The 27,527-nt window shown below is 38.1% G+C and overlaps 1 protein-coding gene across 1 annotated transcript; it reads left to right on the top strand.

The window, feature by feature from the left end:
* The first annotated feature begins 368 nt into the window (after positions 1-368).
* Positions 369-25,550, top strand: c1ql4b (complement component 1, q subcomponent-like 4b). The gene is made up of 3 exons (XM_055026881.1): positions 369-838; positions 1,643-2,728; positions 22,469-25,550. Exons 2-3 carry the CDS (start codon positions 2,189-2,191, stop codon positions 22,646-22,648), a joined length of 720 nt encoding a protein of 239 aa, XP_054882856.1. The 5' UTR covers positions 369-838; positions 1,643-2,188; the 3' UTR covers positions 22,649-25,550.
* The last annotated feature ends 1,977 nt before the right edge of the window (positions 25,551-27,527 follow it).

The following is a 27,527-nucleotide window of genomic DNA, read 5'->3' on the forward strand; positions in this document are numbered from 1 at the left end:
AAAATGAAAGAAAAAATGTTTTTTGGGGGGGTGAATAGGACAAAAGCATGCAGAGAACAAGCGGAGGAGTTGGAGAGAAGAACCGTGTTTTTCATTTCACTATATATTTTTTGTATCATGTCAGGGATTTCTCTGTGATTGGAAACAAGTAGGAGAAAAAGAGAGATTAAAATGAGCATGAAAGCGTTAAAAAATGAATAAATTCAACATATTTAAAGAGAATTGGATTAGAGAATGAATTAATGTAGTTATTTGATTTGTGAAAAGGTCACATGCAGGCTGAGGCGATGTGTCTGTGTGTGAGAGAGAGTGTGTGTTACACAGGAAGGGTGGGGGGGAGCAGGATAGTAGGCAGATGATATCGAGGAGAGAGAAGCAGGACAGAAAATACAACAAGTGACCGAACTGTTGCTCTGCAAATAAACTGACTGTGCGCCGGCATTTACGCACATCCAAAGTCTGGGAAAAGTGACCTATCAGAGCTCGTAGACATTTTTCTGTCCCTCCGAAGGACTGCGTAGAGTTTAACTAAACAATATTATTAGATTTTTTTTTTCTTTTCTTGTCTTTTTGTCTCTCGAGCTGCTGCGGATCGTTTCGGGGCTTGGACTCAGGGAGCAGAACTCGTGGATCGAAGTTTAAACGCTGTTGTCGGATTCCGGTCGAGTCGAGCTGAGTTCGGACCGGGAGCGCAGCAACTTGGAGCCGGTGACGGCGCTCAGCTTCCCGGAGGGTTTCGGTCCGGGTCGGGAGCAGAAGTGGCGCCGGGTTCTCGTCGTGAAGCCGGCAGGATGAAGGCGCACTGAGCTCCGGCAGGCAGGGTCAGCTGAGGGCTCGGGTGAGTCGGGTTTGCTCATTTTTGTGCGCGACTCTTTCAAAAGTTTCGCTCTAAATTGACCTGCTGTCTGAGTGACGCGTGAATGCGCCAAAACGTGTAAAATAAAGTTTTTTTTTAATTGCTATTAAGACCTGACGAAGTTAGTGGAATAATAATAAAAAAACAACAACAAAACAATAATTTAATATAGTTTATTTATGTACTTACAATATTACTATATTGTCGAACTGAAACTTATCGTAATTACATAATTATTATGTTATTATTATTATTATTATATGTTTGATTTAAATTGAGTACTTTAATGCTCTATGATTTCTAAGTCTATTTTAAATTCAGAAAACTGTCAGTGAAGTGCAAAACAATTTCATATTTTGCATGCATCTTTTCCCTTGTTTGCATTTTAAGGCATTCCTAAGTTGATAATTGTCACTTTGTTTCGAGCTTCATTCCTCCTCTAAGTTATGAGAATCTCGTGCTTCTTGTAAGCTTCCTTTCACTCAGTTCCCATTCTTGGCATGCAACTCCTTCCTCGTGATGATCACCTCATAGCGTTTATCTTTTCCTTTTTTGCTCCCTGAAGTTGTAAAAAGATATTTCCTGCTTCACTCAAACTACTTTTGAAAGTACAGCTTCAACTCCCCTCCCTGAGATTCAACCCCCCTTTGTTTTACCAGCTGTAATAAATCTGTGGCGTGAATGCAGGACCAGATTTCTGGAATGAATCTTGGACGCGAGCAGGAGAAAATAAAAAGCAGTGAGATTCAGCCGTTTCCTTGTTCTTCTCTTCTCATTTCTGGACAGACAAGCGAGGCGCCTTTCCCTGAATGTGGAGGGTGAGATGAACTCCAGTGGGAATTTTGAAGACCCCACCTGACAGCTACTCCCTGTCTGAGAAACTGAAGGATTTTTCACTGGAGCGTCCACAGCCACAGAGCAGGAAAAGAAAAAAAGCCCCTTAAATTTAACATTTCGTCAGCTGTGAATGTTTTGCGATGTATGATGTGTTGTTTTAAATTGGATAAAAGTCACCAGACCATGTGAACCAGAGAAAAGAGAGAAACAACACGGATGTACAAATGGGGAATCTGTCATTCTCTCCCCTCTGAGTACTGACATTCCTCTACTTGTCTGTGACTCTTAGAATCCTTGAAAAGACTACATTTCTGTCCCCTGTCAGATAACATCCGACGCTGTGTCTGACGCTTTCCCCTTTGAGTAGCTTTCTGACCCGAGGTCAGCCTGGCCGGCACAACCATTCCAGCCAAAGGGGAGGAGGACTTCCTCACGCTGGCCACCTCACGGCTCAGCCGCAAGAAACGAGTGATTGGGGCTGGAGTCGGAGTGGCCATGGTCCTGGTCCTGCTGGTGGCCATTCCCCTATTGGTCCACACCACAAAGGGGGCCGGGTCCGGAGGTGGTGGCACACACTATGAGATGCTGGGGAGCTGCAAGATGGTGTGTGACACGCTGAGCCCCCCTCAGGGAGAGCTGACTGCCGTCTCCCCACAGCCTCCAGACTTCCCAAACCGGAGAGGCAAGCAGGGGTTTAGAGGAAGCCCCGGACTTCCTGGTCCTCCAGGGCCTAAAGGTCCACCTGGAGAGCCTGGCAAGCCCGGTCCGCCAGGCCCACTGGGTCCTGGTCCAGGTGGATACGGCTCCTCTGTCTACACTCCTAAAATCGCCTTCTACGCCGGTTTGCGTAAGCAACACGAGGGGAGCGAAATACTGAAGTTTGATGACGTGGTGACCAACGTGGGGAACTACTACGAGCCGAGCACAGGCAAGTTCACCTGCCCTCTGCCCGGCATCTACTACTTCACCTACCATGTTCTGATGAGAGGAGGCGACGGGACGAGCATGTGGGCTGACCTGAAGAAGAACGGACAGGTGAGTGTCGTGCAGGTGTTCTTTCTCCTCAGTGGGACTCTTATTACGAGCACAGGAGTGATTCCAGTGAGCCGGACACACTGTTAGACACATTTACACTCAATCACAAACTTCAATATGTTTTTCTGGGATGTTTTGTAATACTCATGGACAAAGTGGTGGATCTTTATAAAATAGAAGAACAATCCTACATGGATTTCAATTTATTTCTCTTTTTTTTACAAAGAAAAATCTAAAAAGTGTGGCATGCTCTTGTAATCAGCCACCTTTACCCTGAATATAAAATCAAGCACGAACAGCTAGCTTCAGATGAAAGCTTTAAACGTCTAGCCAAAGTTGCAATACCGTAATCCCACCACACTTTGTGCTATCTGAAAAATTCAAATGGTTTCTGAAAGGGGAGATGTTGCGCTTTCCAGGCAGTCTCAGATTATTACAGTAATCTCACCTCTGCTATAATAGGTAGTGAAATTAATCTGAGTGGCAATCTTTTAATAGACGGTCAATTGTGAAAATAACTTGCTAGATATTGAAAGATTCAGTTGTTATCAGTTAATGGACAAATATATTTATTCACACGACAGTTAAAAAACTAAAAGAAGCAAAAACATCCATTATATTCATTTACAATATAAAGGTTAAACAATAAAGCAGGCCTGTAGTAACTTTGGAGGAGCTCCAGAGACCCATGGCGCATTTTGAGGAATATATTCACTTGACATTCTTTAGTTACACAACCCCATTTATTTTTTATGGAAGAGTGGCAAGATTGTTAAATCACTGACAGAAACTCAAAAGTAGTTCATTGATCAGTTTGCTATAAGCCTCCCTGATGTCTCCGTCTTTATCCTGGCGGTGGCAGCATCAAACTGTGGGGATGCTTCTGTTTTTCCAGGGATAGGGAACCTAATGTAGAGGTTTTATACGGGGGTAGAGGTTCACGTACTTACAGTCAGAACTGACGGCCCAGTAAAAGCCCAGGGACAAAATAAACAAGAATAAGAGGCTGTAGTTCACTCTACAAAAGATTAAAACACTTGCGAGTCACACTTTTAAAACTTTGACTTGCAAATATGATTTATGACATCCGCCACCCCAATGCAACAACAAAAACAGATGTTTGTGTTGTAATATGTAAAAAGGTTCAAGATGTCCTGATACTTTGTCGAGGCACTGCAGGCTCAAAAAATGTGAAGTACTCTCGAAAGCTAAAGTTCTTCTTAGTCTGATGCACAAAAACTACTTCAGTGTTCTTGTAAGATTCAAAGTTAGAAATGTAGTTAATTTGTCAAAAGCAGAAATATTTGCTTTAAAAACACTTTAGAATGTATTGAAAAAATTTTCAAAAAGGCTACCTTCATTAAAGGCTTACTATCCTCTATTTTTAGAATAGTAACCAAACAACAAAATAAACAAATGTTTAAAAAGTCATTTTAAAAAAAAGTCTGACTGATGGGTTGCAAATAACTCAACAAGATAATGGATATATAAGAAAATTAGCCATTTCACAACAGTTTTTGAATCAAAAACTACCTTAAAAAGAAGCTTTTCTTTTTTCTTTTTTTGCACAACTTGCTAACAAGGGAAGAGGAACGGAGTGACAGCCAAGCGATCAAGGGGATAACAATCCTCCTTGTCTCTGTGGAATGAAGCCAAAATGCAACAGCTGGCTATTGTCCTCTGAGGGACTCTGACTTTAGCACTAATAAATAAACAAGTACAAATGCCTGGAAAACGCCTTCCATCTGGAGAACAGGGACAAGCTTGAAGTACTAAGCCTTCACTTGGATTTTGACATGTGTGCTGCACTGAAAAAGCAACGTCCAGGGTATTGCAAGAGAGAGAGGAGAAAGAAAAAAAAAGAAAGAAAGAGATGCTTTGCATTAGCACAAGTGTTCACTGGTGTAACATTTTCTGCACATAATTTACACAGTTCATGGACTAACAGCATACAAGAAGACACCATTGCTGCACCAGATACATATGTTCAGTCAGATGATTTATTAAATCCACTCTCTGAAAGATGTTTAAAAAGGTGGATGCAGCCAGAGAATTTGGCAGTCGACGACCTAACACTGGCAAGAACGAGTTTGTCAATTATCATCCCTCTAGCTTCATGCTGTAAGTCCACACCTGTTATTCAAAACAACAGCAGCAACAAAAGCATTTTACTTGAGAACCTAAGCTAGATTTTCAAGAGTTTTGCAGAGATGAACAGTAACAGAGGTCTCACTCTCTGGTCGCTTGTCCTTCATCAAAATGTTGAGGTCTTTCTTCTCCATAATTTTTCTGCAGTCAAGACTAAATAGAGAAACAGTGACAGCATGCAAGAGATGTTTGAATTGACACCAAAGCTGTATAAGAGTACGAGTCCTTGAGGACTAAATAAGACAAAGTTTACTCTCTATTATCTGACATATTACCGCATTTTTGATGTGGTGTATGGAGAAGTTCTGGTTCTGTAAGGTTTTGAGTAAAGATCAAGTTTTCTGTTCTTAAGTGATTTTTAGGAGGGATCTCTTGAGTGTTACAGTTTTTTTTCAGTGACTCTTTGACCTCAAGGCAGCAGATCAGTGTGCTGCTTTGTGGGAGGTTTCCCTGCATGCTCTGGGTTCAACCTGCCGTCTAAAACATATTCAAATCAGATGTTTTTTTCTTACATTTCAATATTTAATATCAAACAAATTTTAATATCAGGCGAAGATAAGCTGAGTAACAACCAAACTGTTTTCAACTTTAGATTTTATGTACTAAGGGGAAAACCAACGTATCCAAACCAATTTGATCACTTGTGAAAACGTAATTTCCCTCCATGTTAAACTATTATTCCTGTTTTGTTCTTCTATTTTATGACTTCCAAACATGTAGAATCAAGAGACCACTTTCAACAGAATCTATCTGTCAACATGCAGCAGGCTAAAGAATCACAGTAAGATCCAGGAAATCTCAAACGAACCCAGAAGAACATTTAAACTCACCGCAGGTCTCAAATGCGTCTGAAAAGGTCACTTTTTATGATTTAATTATAATAAAATCACTGGGAAAAAAAGATCCAATAAGGAGACTGGATGAAGCCTTTACTGACCAAAGAGAACACAAAGGCCCGTCTCACATTTGGCATTCAGCATCTTGACGATCATCAAGTGCTACAGGAAAATAATCTGAAAGCCAAAACATGTTTGTAAGTCAACAAAAGAAACCACTGAGGAGTTCTGATCAGTTTCTGGCCTGAAGCTCAAACACACCTGGGTTCTGCAGCAGGACAATAATCCAAGGAACATCAAGAAGTCCATATCTGAATGATCCAAGACAGCATCAAGGGTTTGGACTGACATATTCAAAGAATTGTAACCTAACTTAGAAACTGTAGCTTTATGTGAAACATGCTATTTTTGTTATATATATATATAAAAAACTCGAATATAAATGATTTAAAACAATGATGTGAAGCAAGATGGGTCAGAAAAACTCACTGCAAAGTGGGTTTTTTTTCCCCAAGGGAGAAAAAAAACCAGTCATTAGGGGACAATTGCACTTTTACATGGGGTAAAGTTGAGTTGGATAGATTTTTTTTTCCTTTTCAGAAGCAAAATAATGTAAAAACTGCCTCTTATATTTTTACAGGTTACCTTTATCTAGTATTAGAATTAGTTTTCATGACTTGAAATGCTTAAATGTTACAAAGAAGCAAAATAAATCTCTAGGGTGGCAAAAACTTTTTCACAACACTGTAAATTATCATAGCTTTAAAAATCGGTTTATTTATGAGGCAGAGACAGATTTTTCAGGCTCGTGTGGTGACAGGTGGTGAGGCAGACGCTGTGGACCCAGGTTGAAATGAGGGAAGTGATGATTTTAATGATGATGAAATACAAAAATACAAAAAATCCAAAATCCAGGCAGCACAGAATGAATGGAAAGCCAAGGCTCAAAACTGGTAGCAACTGGTAGCAACTGGTAGCAATGGACATCTGACACCAGATTTGACTTGACAACTAGACAGAACGGATTAGACAAGGAGCACAGCTGGGTTTAAATACAATCAGGAAAAAACAAGGGACAGCTGGGACAATCAAGGGGTGGGCGGGACAACACAGAGACTCAACAAAACACAGAAACCTAAATAAACTCACAAAAAACCCAAATCACAACAATTATACTGTATTTGCAGAATAAAAACTTCATTTTACCTTCACCATTACTCACTAAGAACACCTGGATGTTTGCACAACTTTGTAATAAATGACATTTTCACTATTTATCTGAATAGTTGGGACCATTTAATTAAGTGTAATAATTTCTTGAGGTGGTTACATCACAACTTGTTTCAACTCTGATAATTCTGTAAGTTTAATTTGGTATTTAAAGTGTCTTTTTTAACTGAGTAATAACCCTAAGCATTTTGTAATTATATATATAACTGAATTAAACTTTTAAGAAAAAAAATTAACTACTATTTATTGTACTGGTGTGATAAATTTTCATATCACACAATACACCAAATGTATGAATTTTATAGTTTAGACCTGCAGATGTCTCAGTGGAGCATCTGAGAATTTATCAGCTTAAAAAATATAAAGAGAAAAACACAGTTATGGTTTGTTTGTCTCGAGTCAAATCCTCCTGAACTTAAGGTGATCTGCTAACAAAGAGCTACAAAAATCAGGAAAATGTCAAGTTTGTTCTACTTTTTAGTGTGATTTGTGTTCCTCAAATGCAAAGATCAGCTCACAGTGCATATATTTTATGTGACTGACCAAGTCCATAAATATAGTTATTCCCCTATTTCATTGCTTTTGACGGGATGAACAGGAAAAGTAAAGCGGACGGACAGCTAAATGCCAGATATAATTGGGGGTCTTGGCTAGTTGCGTGTCTGCTCTGACATTGTCATTCCTGTCTCCTCCTGCTGTTAAATCTTTCATTGCTTTTAGATGAGATCTTCTCCCCTTCACCTGTGCCCTCCTTCACGCACACATGCACGCATGCAGACACGCAGGCACTCACCTTCTACTGTCCCCATCCACACTGTCTATTGACTCCTTCCCCATTAATTATTTTTCCATCAACTAAATTATTTAACTCAATTTATAGCTGAACTTGGCTTACAGGTTCATTGCAGCTGCTGCATATTCCTGTGAACAGAGAAGCGTTCGTGCAGAACAGTGAAGTCACTTTGTGGGGACGTAATTGTTTAATCGCCAGGCGAAGGCACAGCTTTTTTTTAAAAATTTTGAAACAAGTTATTGTGTTTGCTAATAGTAGAATTAGTATTTCCAGGACGTCTTTGTTTTAGACTCACCAAAAGGCTGTTGCACCATTTGTCATCTCTGCGCATGTGTTGACATGCAAGAGCAAGTGTTATGCAGATCTAAACAGAAAGAAATTAAGCTCCATTTGGAAACATCAAGTTCTGTAATGAATCCGTGTTCTCAGTGATAGATGTTTGAATTGGGATAAAGGGTTAAAAATGGATAGTTTTAGTTTAAATCATCTTTTTCATAATGTTATCTTTTTTTTCTATCAAAGTTCAGTGTCCTGTAACTCTGAACAGCCAGACGCTGAACATTGATTTTGTCTTGGACAAAAGTTCTCGCTAAGAGCACATTTACCTGATTACAACCAGCAAATAAAAACAGAACAACAAAACTTGTTCATGGACATAAACAATATGCAACTTGATAAAGGTTGGAAGTTCACATTATATTTTACGTAAAAAACAAAGTCAAAGGCGACTTAGTTAAGACTTGAGGCCTAAATTACCAGTATGTCTTCCCAAAGCTGAGCTGCAACCTGCTGCTCACCTGCACAGAGCACACACATTCAGCGCGCTCCTAAACGTCAAAAGCTGCATCTCATTCTCAGAAAATCATCCTAAATTTAGTACTAAAATATACAATGTAGATTTTTCGTTTAACCCTAAAAAGAGCCTCCCGTCAATGCTCCACACCTTGACTTTAAAGTGAGACTTTGTTCACTTTAAAGTCTACAAATATGTGAGGTGAGGTCATGAGTGCATTTGTGCATAACGCTGCTCCCAGGGGTAGACCCTGGCCGCGACACCTGCCCCAGTTTTGGACGAGGGGGAAAGGTGCTGATGTACTGCACATCTAAGTCATAGTTTAAGGGAGTGGCCTGCATGTCATGGGCTGCATGATCTGAGTTATGACCCTGATCACTGGACACTTTTCTGTTTAGATCTTCATAAAGGAGCACAGCAGAGCACACTAGCTTTCACCAGGCTAACCCTTAACATACCATGAAATTTGTTACAAAGTAGCATTCAGGCAGCAAACCAAGGTTTCGGAGCCGGGAACACTAAGCCTGAACATTTGGGAACAAAGCAGAAAACGTGTGAGGAAGGCGGCCTACAAACCTGACTCAGTTACAGTTGACCAAATTTCAGTGAAGCCTTCAGAAAAACCTGTGAAAGGATGCACAAGTTTTAAAAGTGGATTCTACCAACATTGATCAAATCAATGTAAACTTATGAATTTAAAACATTTTCTATAAAAGTCTTAAACAGAAAATGGAAGTAGTTTCGAAAGTCCTAACTGACCAAAAATAGAAAAAAGAAATTTCAGACTCTAAAAAAAAAGAAAGTTATGGTTGATTAAACATTAAAGTTGTTGTGTTTTTTTTTTTGTGATCATGTCATAATTGACATCTTTCTTTTATGTATAAACCAGATTTGGTGCAACATCAATAACATTAGCATAATAGGTATAAATTAGGATCAGGTCTATATTTTATGCATCTGTTTCATCTCTTTTCATACATTTAGCAGAAAGGATTTCGGATGCTAAAAATGCTTCAACCCACTGAATGAAATTAGGAAAATGATTATAGGTTTTAGTGCCTGTGTGTGCCGCGTCTTTCACAGCATGTAAGGATGTGTGTGAACATGTGTGTATTAGCTCAGAACAGTTGTCAGGCTGATACGCACTGTTAATCAATGTCTTGTCAAAGGGAGCTGATAACGAGACACTTCCCATGGAGACATCACTGCAGGGACAGGGAAGATGCAGGCGAGACGTCTGACATAAAGAGGAGCGGATATTTACAGGACGGCCTTTTTTTTTTTTTTTTTTTTTTTTTTTTTTACGCCGTGAGGAGTTGAGGAGCAAGAAAAGCAATTTGGTCGTAAATACAGGGAAAAATGGATATATCAAGCCCCTGTCTCAAATACTTGCTAATGAATCATGAGCTGATGTGCAAGTTTACAACTCATTTGCTTGATTGAGCGCTCAGTGAATTGAATCTCTTTTCCTCTCAGTATGTCTTATAATTCATAAAACAATTGGTGTTGAGGTGGATGACCTTTTCAATGAATATATAATTCACGACCAATATGTATTTTGCCCTTTACAGTGAGGAGCGTGGAGGAAGAGTATGAATATTTATATCTGGTCCAGAATCAGTGAACCTGGTCAGCTGGTCAATTTGGAGGTGTGGAAGGATTTATGGAAAAAACAGGTTTTCACAAGAGCAATACTGTAAATAGCAAAACCCCAAATCTACCCAATAAAACTAAGGCAACAAAAAATTTTACTAATCATGAACAAGCATTATATCCAAACAAATCCCATGTAGTGTAGAAATGTAAGTCAAATGACAGATGAGTACGATCGGTAATGTCAAAAACAAAGTATGAAAAACTACCAGGCAGACCTAACGAAATTTGTTGAGTAATTTATTGAAACTGGAGCTTTGCATTTTCAATATCGTAAAAAAACAAGAGCACTCAACAACTGGCTTTTCACTTAAAAATATTAATAAGTTAAATTCACTGACAATGTGACAACGACTGAATGTGTTCACGTGTTCATAAACAAATTTATTTTATTTTATTTATTTCATTTCTAAACAGGTTATTAGGTAACAGGCAGAGCTTTGATGGTGTTGCTAGGTGAAGGTGCAGCGCCTGCTGATTTGTGACGTTACATTGTGGAGTTTTTTGAAGCAGCTCACTTTTCCAGACACAAAAACCATTAACTTATTGCTAATCCCAGCTGGGTGGTTTGTTTAGAAGAAGTAGAAACCCAAATTTAAGAACAGAAATGTGTAAAATGTAAATTTTGCATAATATCTCCTCTTTAAGGTTGAGTTTAAGCATCCTGCAGAGGGAGTTCATTTCTGCCTATTGTATTCTCAGTCCTTCAGTCATGATCCATCTATCCTGACTGCAGGGTTGGGTCAAAACATAAATGGACCATTAAGTCAAGAGCTTTGCTTTTGTTGCCCCAAGGGAGCAATCGACCTTTATGAACCACAGCTTCACAGTGAGACAGGATGACTCTCCTCCTGGCTCCTTCACTCTTTGCTCTGCAACAGTGCATGTTGAAGATGAAGCTCTGAAGATCTGAATGGAAAAATATCATCTACGAAAAGCAAATATGAGAACCCAAAGTTCTCAGTCCAGAAACCTTCCTCTCCTTGATTATCCGTGAGTACAATCAAGGAGGTGGAGTTCAACCTGCACAGGTCGCAACATTTCTTTTTTAGCGTTATCATGTAGAAGCATCTCTTGCTTTGGACATACGCGCACCCACCTTTACTTATTTTCACTGAATGCCCCACAAAACATATTAAGAACAATGGATTTTAATCTTAACCTAATTCCACAAAGCAGCAATTGACTGCACAACCAAACTCCTATGAGCAATCGTCTGTGAAGATAAAGATCTGGTCCACTGTCCCACAGCAAGAGTGAAATCCACACCATTTCTTCTGAATCACAGGAGTAGTTTGTTTTGTTTTCCAACACCTGGAAGTAAAATTTCTCTGGGAGGCAGAGAAATGTGATTCATTGATAGTTTTTTTTATTAAAAAGAGTTTGGTGGTAAAGACTGAGGTTTCATGTTGAGAAATAACAAGAAAAAGAAAGGCATAATGTTAATCCACAGCTATCAAAAGGTTGGATTTAAAATGGCTCCTCATATTAAGGAAACTGCAGAACATATCTTGCTTTTATGTCTTTTTAATCCTCAAAAAAACATGAAAGCTGGATCCAACTTACGCAGGAAAAGCCTGGTCTTCTCTAGAAACACCATGGCTGCATTCTCCATATAGTCACATAGTATTTCTCTAAAATGTTGTTTGTACTTGAATGTGTTCATTTAAGTGTTTGAGCACAAGTTGTTCTATCAAGACAGTCTGAGATAATATATGCACTTTGAATTTGGCTCTTTGGATTTATGCAACACTAATGGTGTCCAGACTGAAGGGACAGATGTGAAATCTGTTCCAGCTTCATTGTGGTTTCAATAAACAATCTGTACATCATTGTTTTCTCATGTATATCTTTAAATGTGAGGGTTTAACCTAAGCAGCTATATGAGGTAATTAACGAGATCTTTGAGCTGATTAGATAATTAAATAAAGCACTCAGTAGTTGTGCTGATGACAGGCTTGGACTCAATTAGAAGGGAGGAACGGCTCGCCACCAGACAGCGGGTTCGATGCTACTGTGTGTGGTGGAAGCCGCTAATTAGAGTCTGAGTCAGACAAGGTGTCAATATGAAAGCACTTCATTAGACAGTTTTAACTTTATCTTATTGTGGCATATTTCAGCTGCTTTTCATTCCGCTATCTGAGTCTTTCCAGAATAAATCATATACTTGTCCTTGCTATATGACTACATGGGAGAATCAATGTGATATGAAGGTGTGAGGATATTATTTTAGACCTCATTTCTTGCTTACAAGAAAGAAAAAAAAGCCTCCTTCTCATCCTGCAGGTTTACATCTCTTTCCTATTGTCTTCCTGACTACACACATTCATGCTCATGCACACAGCTATTATTTGACTATATGTTTCCCTTTTAATGGCCGAGGCCATTATATTCTGCAGACCAAAAGGGCTCAGCTGGTTGTTGGCTGCGTTTGGCCTTTGCCTTTGTTGTGCCTTCCTGTGTGCCTCCCCATTATATCATTGTTCCTCCTCATCAAGGAAGCAGAGGTTTGTCTCATTTATAAGCAGCAGAGTGTCACTGACATTTTCAGGTTGAACAAGAAGAGTTGCAGAAAGTCTCGCAGTTAACATTTTTTGAGACTACATTATGTAAATGTGATTTAGAATGATGTTAAATGTGGATGTTTAATTAGGATTTTATGTGATGAATGGCATTTGCCATTCTGTTAGTTAAATCAGGGTGTTTATGATGGCTAAATGCAGCGTTTGTGTTGATACCTGTGCTTGTACAATAGTTTTGAGGGTCACATATTGGTAATGATGTTACTGACACAAAATCCCAATCCATGTATTCCACACATGCAAAGATGTTAACACATAAATAAATGAGTAAATAATTTGGTTATTTGTGACAAAACAGCAAAGTGAAGAGGAATAAAGTATGTTAATAATTTAAAATTATCTTATTTGGCTGGTTTGCACTAAGGTATGTATTCATCTAAAAGAAATTTACTATGTCAAATGGACTGGATCATTCTGACCTAGAAGTCTGGAACAAATTCAGATTTGAACACGTGGAATAACTATCACTAAACTGTTGTAAACATGCATCCAGCCAAAGGTCTTAATGTCCCACCTATGGAGAATTGTGGGAAACTCTGATAGCCTTTCAGCAAAATGCAAGCCAAGAGATCTGCGTCAACCAAAGAAAGAACTGCACTAGGGCTGGACTGATTGCAGTTTTCTGGTCGATCAGCAAATACCGATCTATTAAAAAGGCTACCTTACCAATTCCGATATTTTCTGATATAATTTTTTTTTATTTGAAATGTTGCTCAATGTATCAAGAAAGTTGCTCAATTGGCAGCAATGGTGCGACTATTGTTGAAGGTAAATGTGCAGGCATGACCTGGTCGGCCAGTTTGTCAGTCAAACTTCTCTCACGGGAGAAAAGAAAAGCACAGTGGTTGATTTTTAGACCTTTGCCAAAGGCTGATAACATGGTGGATAAGATTGGCTTCACATGTAAAAATCGTCCGATCACCGAAATCCCAAAATTAAGGAAATCGGTGGACTGATTGAGAACGCCACATACCCATACAGTAACAGACTTTAGTATAAATACGCCCTGACTCTGCACTTCAGCCATGGGGTTTATTGCATGTAGCAAAACAATGACCCAGATAGTGAAGTCAAGTCTCAGTTGGTTTCAGAGAAAACAAACAAAGCTTCTGAAAGGTCCAGCTCATCACCTGATTGGAGTACAATCAAAAGAAATATGAAAAAAAAAGCTAAACCAGAGTGTGCAGAAGATGCCCAAAATGTAAAACTTCGAGAGAGTTTGTTGGGAAGACTGGGACAAAATCTCACTTGTGATGTTGAAAATAAAGGCTTTCCTATTTAGCATTATGCACATTTCAGGTATCATGTTTAATATTTACGTTCAATCTCATTATGTGTGAGCTACTTGGGTTGGTGGGAATTTAATTTCTATAACACCATTGAAAATATATATTTTCCCCAGTGCATGTCAACTTCTGTGCTATATAGTGAAATAAATATATATCCATGTTTAGAAGGAACTTCAGAACAGAGGGTTGGCTGAAACGGGTGTGCTGTAGGTAGACGAACCGGAAAACCCCCTTTATATCCAATTAAGCCCTCTCCTCTTCCCTCAAAGGTTTCAGTCTAGAGCCAATTAGAGACTTTCTAATCAACATCTTGACACCTTGGGTCTTGAGTGTCATGGCAAAATATTAGCATTTAGTATGCCAATTAGTGTGTGAGTCAGCAGTGCAGGAATAGGGTTATATGTCGACCTGCATAATAGATACAGCTGGTAAGGAGGCAGAGACACGGCAGCCATTTAAAAAAAAGAGGAAAAAAGGCCATTTCAATTGCCCTTCCTCTTTCTCCCAGTTCACGCTTAAAGGTCCCTCAGGTAACTTTAAGAGACCCTGTCTCAATCGCTCGCTCCGCTCCGAGAGGTCTGTACATCACAGTGAATGAATCCTGTCAGTTTTATTACCAGAGGATCAAGGTGCCACAGCAAAACAAAACAAAACTGAAAAAAAAGGCCTTACATGGAGACCTCCATCCCCCGACCTCATTTATACCCCCTCCTACTATGAAACAGGCATGCTTGATCAGTTCCTCAGCTCCCTCTCCATCACCCATATAGCCTCTCTAAACTTTGGATTTGTGTACTTGAATCTTTGTCTCTGCAAACCGAATATATCTTTATTATTTATATTTTCCCCTGCAGGCTACTAAAAATGACATCGATCTGTTAGCTAAATATATTTAAAATAAATTTGTCACATAAAACGGTTGGGCCCGGTTGGAAATACAGATTTCACCAGACATTTATCCTTGTCAGGCAGATATTTCTATGCTGTCACTTTTTTTCGTCTCTTGCCCCTCCTCCCCACTTCTCCCATTTAATGTTGCCCATCTAATGAAAAGTGTTGGCAGTGTAATCTTCTCTACTGTCTCCTGGGTCTCCCCTTCTTCCCTGTAGTAGCAGATCAAGTCAGAACAGCGTTGGCCCAACAGACAGAAATTCTGTCCCTTGTCGCTATCAATCTCCACCGCTGTTGACAATAATCCTGATTTGCCTTTCCACTCTTACTTTCACTCCCAAAGCCCCAGTGCCTTCTCCTGCCCACTTTAAGAAAACAAGATTTCACTCTGATTGGTACTGACAGCTGCACCTTCGGACTCATCTGTGCAGGTTTCATTGTTTCAGCGCACGGGCATTATAGAGCAAGAAATAGATATGTGTTCTCTGGTAATATTTAAACCAGCTAATGCTTCACGCTTTTAAATTAATCCCCGAAGTAGATTTTTGATTCTTTTTTTTTTGATTGCGCTAAAAACATGTACAGATTTTTATTTTTGGGTTCTTATGAGGGATGAGAAAACATTGAAAAAGAAAATGATGAGGAATTTTTGTCATAGGGTTCTTTGCAAAAGTATTTATACTAACATTTTTTATTATTATTATTTAAACACATTAGAAATACCAAATTTAAAGTATTCTGTTGGGATTTCATAAGACAAACTGCAGAAATCTGTTTTTCAGCCTTTTTCCCCCTGTTCTTCAATTAACAGGTATGATATCTCCTGCATTTGCTTTCAGCCCATTTTAGCCTAATGCCTCCAAGTAAAATCCAGTATAAGCAACCTCTTTTATAAGCATACTAGTTATTACACAGAATATGTGTGTCATTTAATCTCAGGATAAGTACACAGCAGGTCTTTTTGCTTAGCACATTTCAGCCACATGGCAGCTCAAAGTGCTTTACAAGATCAAAACACAGAAACCAACCATAAAACCAGCAACAAACATCACATTTTATCAAATTTGTGAAGGCTGCAGGGGTTTGTCAGAAAACATTAGAGAACAAACAGTATTGTTATGAACAGGGAACAGAGCAGACAGGTCAGCAATAATGTTGTGGAGAAGTTGGTTGACCAGGGAAGACGACAAATAGTCAGAAGAAGTGCAAGGTAACGCTGGAGGACCTGCATACCGAAAAACTGAAGTTGGATAATCTCTCATCAGGCACTAATTTTGCCCTTTTACATATTAGGTCTATGAAACAGGGTGAAAACTTGACTATAAGAGAAAATCTGTGAGATGAGTAGGAAATTGCTCTTCATAGACCCTCTACATTTGGGATACATGAGTGGAAGCTGTTTTGCAATAATACAGATATCAATGTCTACTTTTGCAAATCTGCTGGAGAAATACTCCCAGATTCACCTTTGTAATTGCAGCAAAATGGTACAAAACGCTAACTCAGCAGGTCAAGGATAAATGCACACAAGGATAAAATCACACTTTCACAACTGTAAACATTTTCAAAGTTTACAGTTGTGACATGGGAAAAACTTTGTATTTGTAAACACTTTTTAAATGCTCTGTAGCTCTGAATTTCAAACCAATTGAATATAGGGTTTTTGTTTAGTCCCAAAAAGTTTTCAGGGAGAAGGTATGACAAATTTAATGACTGCAGGGGTCTCGTCATGCTACTGTAAAACGACTTAATGTGAGATTAAGACAGTGTATCTTAATCACACTGTGTCGACTGATGGTGACCACAGATATATCCTAAATGTCAGACTCTTGTAAATATGTGCTTAAAACGTCCGAAGAAGAGGATGTGTTCCCCGGGTCACTGTACTTACAGAAAGTCAGGGGGACCATGAATTAATCATAAACACGCCACAATAAATGTCAGCATCTCCACTGTCTGAACAGAGGCTAAACAAACCTATGTGTCTTCTAAGGAAGTCAACCATAAGCCATAAATAACGTTGTGTCCTTTTGGCTGGCAAATATAATTAGCTGACGTTCATATTTAAAGGCCATTTCACTGAGGTACTGTGAATATCACTGCAGCAACATTTATTGGTTTGTATGGGTAACTCAAAGTGTGATTTACGGTACCATTGTTCAATTCTATATGCATTGTATATATTGTAGGGCAAGCTGGGGTTTTCTGTAAATTTCAGTGTAATATCCAGTTGGGAGATCCAACAGATTCCTACAGATTTTTTTTAGCTTACAGATCCATTAAGTGATTAGTAGAGGCTTTGTTTGAGTGGTTTAATGGAGTTATTAAACCTGCTGTTTGATCACCCTCAGTGTGGAGAAACACATTGTAATTCTGATGGATAGTTGAGCAAAGTGGAAGTTTTCAAATGAAATTTGCCACTTCAAAACCAACCCTGTAAAATTTAGATAATCATACAACCTAAACCAATAATTAGTCATTTCTATGACAGATTTAGATCCAAATGATTTTTTTACCCCTCTCCTTTTGAACTTGTAAAATGCTTATAACTTTATGGTTCTTTTGCTCACATTTTAAATTAATGTATTTTCTTCACATATAACTTTATGTTTTATTACACTATGTTCGATAAACTCAAAGTCATTCACTAAAGAAGTTTTATTCTGATAGAAAACGAGGCAGGTGTTTCTATAGTAAATATATTTTTGTGTAAATAAGGACATAAATACATATGAAAATAAAAATGGCATGCCAAAAAATATTCCTACCCTTCTGAGTAATTACAGTATTACAGTAATAAAAACCTTCTTGCCATTGTCATAATCCACTTTGATGATTTATCGTTGGTGATGAGTCTGAAGTGTTTGAGCTTTTACAAAACTATAATTTTACAATTTTCTTTCAGGGTCATGTCAGGACTCTGGTCTGGCCACTGCAAAACATTCATAATTCATACAGTTAGAAGAAATATGTTGGCAGATTTAAAGCATTATTTTATTCCTCAACTTGCACTGGTATAAATAATTTAGGAATGTTGAGGATGCACTCACCGTTTGGGTGTATAAGGCTCTCTGATGTCTAAATATAATAAGTTTAACTAATCAGACAGAAGTTCAGACAGTCGGTGTGTGGAGGTGAGTAAATCTTCATCATTGCCAACACAACACTTTCGTGGCACAACGCTGTTCTTGGGTCATTGCTGAAGTCATGGGCATCGTTTTCAGCTTGAAACGTAAAGCTCTGATTGTTCATCTGTCTGTACCATGTATTGGTTTGACAAACAATTTATAGTTACTTTTAAAAATATATTGAAAGTCTACAATACGGAAATGTGGTTTTGTCTCCAATTGATAAACTGAGTGGCACAAAGTCGCTCAGTGATTTGGTTTGATTGGTCTTCAAAAGAGACAAATGGCATCAACTGGAATTAGAACCGAATCAATAGAAAAATGGTGAAATTGAACATATTCAGGAATCCTAATGCAATTAAAAACAATGACACATAAGATTAGAATATTTTTATTACTGCGGGATTGCTTGCATAAGTGAGATTAAACAAAAGCCATCAGTTTGATTTTTGTGGGTAATGATGGAAATAGGCTGGGGTAAAATGGTACCACATGAATAAAAATTGGGGCATGAAATGGTGATGGGGTGAACTGACCCAGCACCTTCAGACACTATTTGCTGATAAAATTCAGAGAATCACATAACATTGTACCTCTATGTCCTCATATCCAGTGAGCCTGTCCATTAATGCGTTACACAGAGGTAACTGGGACCAGTCCACAGCTTTTGTCATTGTGCACTCCGTCAGGATTTAAAAGTTAGAGTTATCAAACTCACACATCAAATGCAATGGTTTTAATAAACAGGCTTTGCAATTTGCTTAGTCTATAAGTGGTTTTGATGTTCTTTGTTCTCAAAGCTAGTTATATCTGGCTGACAGCCTTTAGCTCAGCTGACGGTGCCGTCGGGGGAATTTCGCCATTCAGCCATGCAGACAGATGTTGGATGTACAAGTTGTCAGAATCTTCTTCTTCTTTCCTTTTTTTTTTCTTTCTAAAACCTATTAGGTCTCCTTCAGGGAGCTGTTCATTCACTTTGGAGCACGGCACACTTGCTCTTTAACGCAACAAAGAGCCACGAATCCTGCACATTTTGTTCCTCAGGTGTTCGCTTGAGTTTCACAGAAATAAAAGGAGAAGAAGAGTCACTTCTATCGAGTGTGTAGTATCTCATCCTGGCCTCCCGCTCGTATTTCATCGGCCCGTTTGACCACTGCCGCCTAGCCTGCTCCCCCATTTATTGTGATTGTATGGAGTTATTGAGGAGTTGAACCTATTAGGCGGGGATCTGCCATGGCTGTCAGACTACCAATTACTGTAGCTTGCAGCCATGTATAGCCTGGCTTAATGCATCTGGACAATATGGGAGGGGTGAGGGATGTTGTAAGGAGTTGGGGGGGAGGGCGGTAAGGGAGGATGTCTTGGTATTTTGGGGGTCGGGTCGGGTTTCTCTGGAGACCTGCTATAGTAGCGTGTCGTTAATCAATCCGATTTAGACCGGACAGGGACACACTTAGTTGCCGCTCCCGCCAACACTGGCATGGCGGGGGAGAGAAAATGCGTGCGTGACCTGCATCTTATTCCGATGCGCGGACACAAAAAGATGGATAGATGGGCCGAGAATGAAGAGAAAAGGATAGGGTGGGGAAGGAGAGAGGGATGATGGAATGGGTGAGAGGTGTGGTGGGGGAGACAACAATTAATGGAGAGATGTGAGCTGAATTAAAACAAAGGATATGTATTGATTTATTTCTGTCTTTGGGAACGAAGCAAACATGTTCACCTTGTTGCTGTTGAACAAATGCTCTTACAAAAAACATAAATATGTTCGGTTGTGTTGAAGAAAGGCGACAAAGGTTGGACGTGAGAACAAAATAAAGTTCTTTTGGACTTATTTGATTTATCTTTCTGATCACATGGGAAGCTTGATGACTGGTGGAGATGATGAACCATATCCTCCATCAGGCTGAGACCCAGAGGAGGAGACAGAGGATGGAGTTGGGGCATCATATTTGCATTCATTAATATGTATGCAGATGCATGCTTTATTCTCCACTGTTTGTCTGCTCGGGTAGTTTGTTACTTGGCCAGTGAAAGCTCAATTTATTTTAAGATTTGCTTACCGATTGTAAAAACAGACCAGTGAGGGTGGATGAAAACAACACCTTCACATTTTTAACTACAAAATTGATAACGAGGCTGATATTCTGCTTTATGTCTTTACTGTAGATCTGTTCTCTAGAAATATGCAGCAGAAATTGTGTTCATGACTTTATTTCATTCTTATTTAACTACTGTGACATTCATCCTTGTCATTTCTCAAGGCAGGGGCCACAGCTAAATCACTGCAAAACATTGCAGTAATAATGTAAACTGTTCTGTAAATATAATCCTCATCAGAAGACTTTTTATTCAAAAAGGGGGAGGATTGCCAGGGGTGTTTGGTTGTTGCTTCATAGTAGGTGATGTAAGGGTTTCATGTCAGTCAATATTAATAATTATTGATTAGTTTTTTTGCCTTATATCCGAAATATCTGATATACTGCCAAACTGGTGATGTGACCATTTCTCTTTTATTCACAGTTTTCACCTCATATAGTTACACACCAATAGCCACCATAATACTTTGCTATGGTGTTTAAATGAGTGTCTAGACCACATTTTAAAAGAACATTATTCATGAAGTTCTGGTTTATGTCCCTCTTGCAAACTTTGGTGTGATCATTCTTTTTTTAAAGAGAGCAAAAGCTCTTAAACTCCAGTGAATCAGTTTCTTTCTGATTGTACCTTCACTTTAATTAAAGCTGCTGTAGGTCCTGGCTGGGCAGCAATGACCCTATTTGACAAGATTGTGATTAATATTGATTAATATTTAGTTATCTTAGCTTATTCATCCCCACACAAGTGATTTTAAAGTTATCATTGTTTATGTGACTTGAAAAAAATCTGAACTTTTTCTTAAAATTGATGTTATGTTAATATACAGTTGTTGATGACTTTATTTCACAAACTGAAATAATAATTACTGCTGTACGAAACATTAATTTGGACTCAGAATAAATCCAACAAAGTCTGTATAAGCGATGAGTACATGCGTGCCAGAGGGATTTGCTGTGTAAGTTTTAAATGCCTGATAAATTATCTGATATGTTCCTTCATCCCTTGCAATCCCCCTCTGCTGCGGGTGGATCAGCTGTGAGAGCAACAAACCTCTGGGAAAAAATTGATACTGACTGAGAATGTGCTCTCAGATGGAGGTTTGAGGCCAAAGATCACTGAACATCTCATTTATCTACCCAGTGAGCAGGAAGGGATCAGCACTGATGACATTAGCCCCAGATCACAGTATGAGCAAACTGGATGCAGCATCCTCCAAATAAACTGAATCTTATGGTTGATTGTGAAATAGTTGTCTTTTGCAAGAATCTTCCTATAGAGCTTTGCCTTAAATAGAAAAATAATGTCAAAATGACACATCTCACCGTACGTCAAAAGCTAAACGAACCCCTCGGAGGTCTTGACAGTTTTTGAGTCACAAGAAAAGTGATCCACATTTAAACTTGACATGAACAAGTGGTTGCTTTCCAGGATCAGAAGCTTAGTGGTATACTGGTTCATGTTATGGTGAATGTTTAGGATCATATTCCTCTGTGGATTGTCTTGTCCCACTTCGTCCTTGTGTTGCTCTCTGAACCAATTCCTTATCATCCCAGGGTAAAAGTTTGACTTAGGGGTCTGAAACAATTGAGTGTTCTTGCTGTATAGTAATACCAAAACCGATATTAGCATAACCAAAGTCGACTGGAATGGTTCTGACATCATTCCAACTAAAGATTTATTTGTATAATAGATAAACCAACTAATTTGGATTAAAATTACACATGCTGCCAAAACCAAAGTGATCAAATCTGGAATTATGAAGCTTGTTGGTGGCTACAATAAAATGGTTTAGGTGCAGCGGTGTAAGGGGAATTTCTCCAAATCTTAGTGGGGGTGTATGTATATATTTGGACTAATATGTATAATTTTAGCTATGTGGAAATTATATGAAATCCAACAGTACATGAACTTGTGTATCTTGAATCTTATGTATGTTGTATGATCATTTAGAAGTGAAACAGAACAAGGTTAATGCGTCATTAAAATCCAATAATTTAAGTGTTATGATGAAGATGAGTGCATGTGATGAAGAGGTGAGTACTATATATTCAATAGTGTTGGGAGATTCTTCAATATGTGGATTAATTTGTCTGAATAAACTTTAATAATTGAAAATGGGACCCTAAATGAATAGAGAAAAGATGATTTCCAACAAGAAATCAAGATTCTTATGGAAAAATATAGCAACAGAAATTAAATAAGCAACATGTAAAAAAAATCAAAAATAACTGAAAGGTTTTCCTTTTAGTTTTAATCTTTACTTCGATCCCTGATCTACGTTTTTGTCTCTATGCCAGGTGAGAGCCAGCGCTATCGCCCAAGACGCAGATCAGAACTACGACTACGCCTCAAACAGCGTCATCCTGCACCTTGACGTGGGCGACGAAGTGTGTGTTCAGCTGGACGGGGGCAAAGTTCACGGTGGAAACACCAACAAATACAGCACCTTCTCCGGCTTCCTCATCTACCCCGACTGACAATATAATCCCACCTCCTTCCCTTTTACTCTGTGATCGAGCAAAAGGTTTCCTCCTATTGCTTTATCTAACACATCCTGCCATCCATTTATCCTCTCTCCACATAATGCATATAGTAACATGACAACAGAGTTAAAGAAAGCTTGTGTAAAAAGAATACAATGTACATATATCAGATAAGATCGACTCATGATGCACACACCTTTGTGATCTTTAATAAAAAGCCGTGTGCAGTATGGGTAAGCATGGCTAAAATAAATCATTCTCACCTTACGTCAATCATTTTGCTGTTTACACATTATTGAGCTTCAGTTTTTTCTCAAAGACAAACCAACTGAAATGATCTCTGAATGTAGACTGTCAGTCCGGGCAAAAGTATTCGGCTGCAGCCTCTTGCCCTCACTGTGACATAGATTTCCATTACGACTGTAGACACCAAACAAGAAAAAGGCATGAATATATTGATCGCAGCTGATAATTCAGCACACCTCTCGATTATAACGCTGTGTGTTGTATGTCTGTGTTAATGCCTGTGTGGAGGCATACGAGTGTGTTTTTGCCCTTTATTTCAGTGGAAGTGTGAAAGCATCCTGTGGTTGTTGGTGTAATTTGCACAGAAAGGGTAAGGAGGGAGTGAAGCTGCTGGTAACAGTCCCTTAACACACACGGTTTATCAATACCGAGGTTTAGCTTCGAGATTGATTCCTGAGCCTTGGAGCAACATCATGTTGTGGTAACAAGCTGAGATTTCATCTGAAGCGTATGCTCGGTTACACCTTAGGTTTACATCTACAGTGTGTCGTATTGATTGAAATGTGCTCATTTACTTTTTTCTCAATGAGATAAAAAAAAGGTTGATTATTTTGATGTCATTTTTGATACAAATTTACTTTCTTCTCAACTTAACTTACTTCATTTTTTTCCCCACATATGTGGATTTTAATATATTGAAACTCAACTGCCCAACTTCTCTCATCAAAATTTTGCAGCTTTCATCTAAAGTGGCTTGTTTCCTTTCATATTTGGCTTATAAGCTTAGTCTATACGTTTTCAATAGGCTTGAGAGCAGCACTATTCCTAAACTTTAATGTTTGTATACTTTATCCATTCCAAAATCAGTTTGAGATGATTGCCCCGCAGAAACACCCAAATATGTCCAATTTTGGCCATCCAGCTGGTAATTTACCATGAAGTTAAATAATTTGGAGGTTATTATTTTTTTCTTCTACTTGGTGCAATTAGCAGCAAAACAAACTTGAGTATGATGACCATGACCATGTATTAAGGTTTGAAATCATAACTCTGACTCTTTGGTGCACGACTCTCAGTATCACCAAACTGCTTGATTTTTGTGTTGTCTGACCTCAAAGACTTTCTAAAGAGGGTTATCTGGGTTGTTTATGTGGACAGATGCAAATTGTTGTCAAGCTTGAGCATGTTGATTTAAGGGAAGGTGGTTCTTTTGTTCTTGTGGACTGTCACAGTAGTAATTCAGCATCGTCCAGTTCATGACAAGCTCCAGACTGGATAGGTCTCAGTGTTGTTCCAACCAATTTCCTTTCATGTGAAAATTAAACACAAATGGGTGTTTCAATGGGACAATGAAAAGCTCTTTCAGTTTGCTAAAGGTTGTCCTTCTACAAGATTAAAAAAAAATAAAATACAGTGAAAAAGGGAGTATTTCCACCTACATCCACCCTTTTAAGACCTGGGATAAACAGCAAAACAGTCGGCATGCCACATGTGAAGTTTTTGATTCAGCCATGAATCATGCAAAACCACTTGAGTGGCATCCTAAAGCGCAACAAGCTGAAAAGGAACATAATCCTATTAAAACACACATCTTGGAGGTTCTTTATAAAGTGCCAGCTTCTCGAATTAAGAGAACAGAGTAAGAAAGGTTCAAGACCTCCTCTTTAGCTCAGCACAGAAAGATGGTTACAGTGAGGCCGGGATGAGCCTTTACTTTAAAATGTGTTTTTTATTATTTTATCATAACATATTAAAATGTTTTTCTTTTCAAAATGCAGGTGACTGTTGTTGACTATCACTGCCATTTGCCATACGTATAGGTTCTTTGTGCCTTATATATAATTCTTTCTTTTGAATACATTTCTTTCCCTTATTAAAACAAAGATATATGCAGAAGTTGATCCACAGGATCCAACAGAAACACAGAGAGATTTTGGTAGTCCTTGTGAATATTAAGCAGAAGAACGCCACTATGAACCCTTGTTTTTTAAATGGAAGAAAATAAATCCTGTAAACATTGGAAAACAGGATAATGATGTAAGCAGAGAAAAAATAAACTATTTGCAAGTCAGTTTATTTCTGCATGGATGCTATCCCTAAAGAAATTATGTGAAGAAATGAGTTGTAGTTTCCACTTGTCAACATAATGAAGGGAAGAGTTTATAATTATGCCTAATATTGACCTCAATACTGTAAATGTATCGTACGCCTTCTTATCCCAAACATAAAGCATGACTCGTCTCTCATGCGAAATAATCCGTTCATCTCATAATTTTCTTGTTGTGATAGAAAAACTCAGCCGACTCCAATATTTCACACCTCCAGTTCTCCCCTCTGAGGCTTTCACAACACCTCAATGACATGCTGCATCTCACTGTGTGTGTTCTTACAGGAACTGTTACCTGGGACTGGAAAAAGTTTGTATTATTGTCACTGTGCGTGCATTTGCAAGATGAGTTGTGTGTTTTACTTTGTTACTGTAATCTGCAGTGTTTTTTCCCCCTGAAAGACCATAAAATACAATAATAAATAATTAAAAAAAGACAATTCTGAACTATTTCACTGTAACTAAGTCCAACAAATGGCTTCCCTGTTTTTCTTATACACTTTTATTATTTATTCTGGGGAAAATAAAGAACCATGTGATAAAGTCTGTTGTGAAGCGATAACATTTTTGAAGTAACATTGCATTTAAAAAAAAAAAAGAATCAAATTGATTTGATTTATCTTACAGCAGAGCTTAGATATTAATAATTTACTACTTTGACAACGAAGAGCAGGTAAGTACAAATTCATTTTTACAGTGATAGAGCAGTCAATATTTACAAGTCCTATACATAACTTTCTAAAGCAAAACTTTCCAAACATGCAGCATTTCATTTCATTTTATATCTTATTTTTTTACATTTCCATGGACTTGCTTGGATAAAATGTAAACAAAGGATTATTAAATATTATCTTGGTTCCTTTCAGAAACACTGGAGTACATTTTGTCACAACGACAATAAATTAATTTTCAACTAACCTGCTAAATAAAAATCAAAGTAAAAACAAATAACATAATAAATTAAACTAAAATATTTTATTTTAACAGCTTACCTGGACTCTTGCCTAATTATATCATATTTTCCACAATCTCTACTAAAGTGACGCCTTCAAGGTTTGCACAACTATAATTAAGGTTTTTATGCCTTTCTACCACCCCTAAGAAATTAAATCATCACTTAAAAATATTGTAATACCTTGTTATCTTTGATGCTAAAACGCATTTGATGATATTAATCATGCAAGTGTGATAAAAAGGCAAAATCAGAAGAAATCTGTTACTATTACAAAATTTATAAATTACATTTCAGTCTGTTGTTTTCTGTAAATTTACACAAATGCCATAGAAAAAAATATGTATACTAAAATATTTTGAGGGACTGGAAAGACTTTTCTTTTCATCCTACATTAAGTAGGTCATTAAATTAATTAACTGAAATATTTCTAGTTTTGATGTTGATTTTTCCTCCAAATTTCATAAAATATGATAACATTTGGCTCTGCTTTGATACATCAAGGAGGTATGAGAACTCAAAATGTACAAAATATAATGTTCTATTATGAATAATAATAATAATAATAATAATAATAATAATAATAATAATAATAATAATAATAATAATAATAATAATAATAATAATAATAATAATAATAATAATAATAATAATATAATAATAATAAGCTTATTAGTTGGTGGAAAGTTAGTTGAGTTCTTGAGATGCTACTAAAAATGAATCCTGTTGAAGTTTCTGCAGTCTGGGATTCATCAGAGGCAAACATATCATTATGTTTAATAGGGAATTTGAAGTATTTTCAGTAAAGTGAAATAAATAATAATATACTACATAAATTAACTTCTTAACCACACCGCTTTGATCCAGTTGAAGAATCAGGTTTTGCTATTAAATCCATTTTTATTAGAGAGCTGAACACATTTCTGAGACAAATATTAAATGTCAGAACTACAACTACAACAACCGGTGAGAAGGTGACTCTCTCCCATTAAAATGTGTGTTTTCTTTATTTCTCCTGCCTCTGCCGTTGGCCTGCATGACCGGCCTGTGGAAATGAAACACTGGAACATAAAAAAGGGAGTTCTCAGCTCCCCAGAATAAAAACAAGGAGATGGATCTTTAATTAAAGGTGAGAGATAATACTATTCTGGGCGAGGGGTTTCTTGCAGAATGTGGTGTAGATGACTGGTTTGAGAAACGCTGGACTGAGCCTCACCCCCACTTCCTCCTAACCCCCTCACCCTGTTCCTCTGAGTCCCAGCGCTCCCTCCCTTGCACATTCCTACATTCAGTTAATTGGACAGGGAGAGTGGGCTGAGGAGGGAAGCGTTCAGGCCCATTAGCAATCCTCCTGTGGAAGGCTGAGCCGAGAGGATCACAGACTCACAAATAGGAGGATTAAAATAATCAATAGGCTCCTCTCTCTCTCTCTCTCTCTCTCTCCTTCGGCACAGACGACGGCTGGACAGCACTAACACACACACGCGCACACACACACTTACACAGATATGCTCACACACGTTCAAGAGCAAATACAAACACACCACGAGTCTGAGGAATACTAGTTC

This window comes from Poeciliopsis prolifica, unplaced genomic scaffold (assembly GCF_027474105.1).
Source record: "Poeciliopsis prolifica strain line A6 unplaced genomic scaffold, Auburn_PproV2 SCAFFOLD003, whole genome shotgun sequence".
NCBI classification, from domain to species: domain Eukaryota; kingdom Metazoa; phylum Chordata; class Actinopteri; order Cyprinodontiformes; family Poeciliidae; genus Poeciliopsis; species Poeciliopsis prolifica.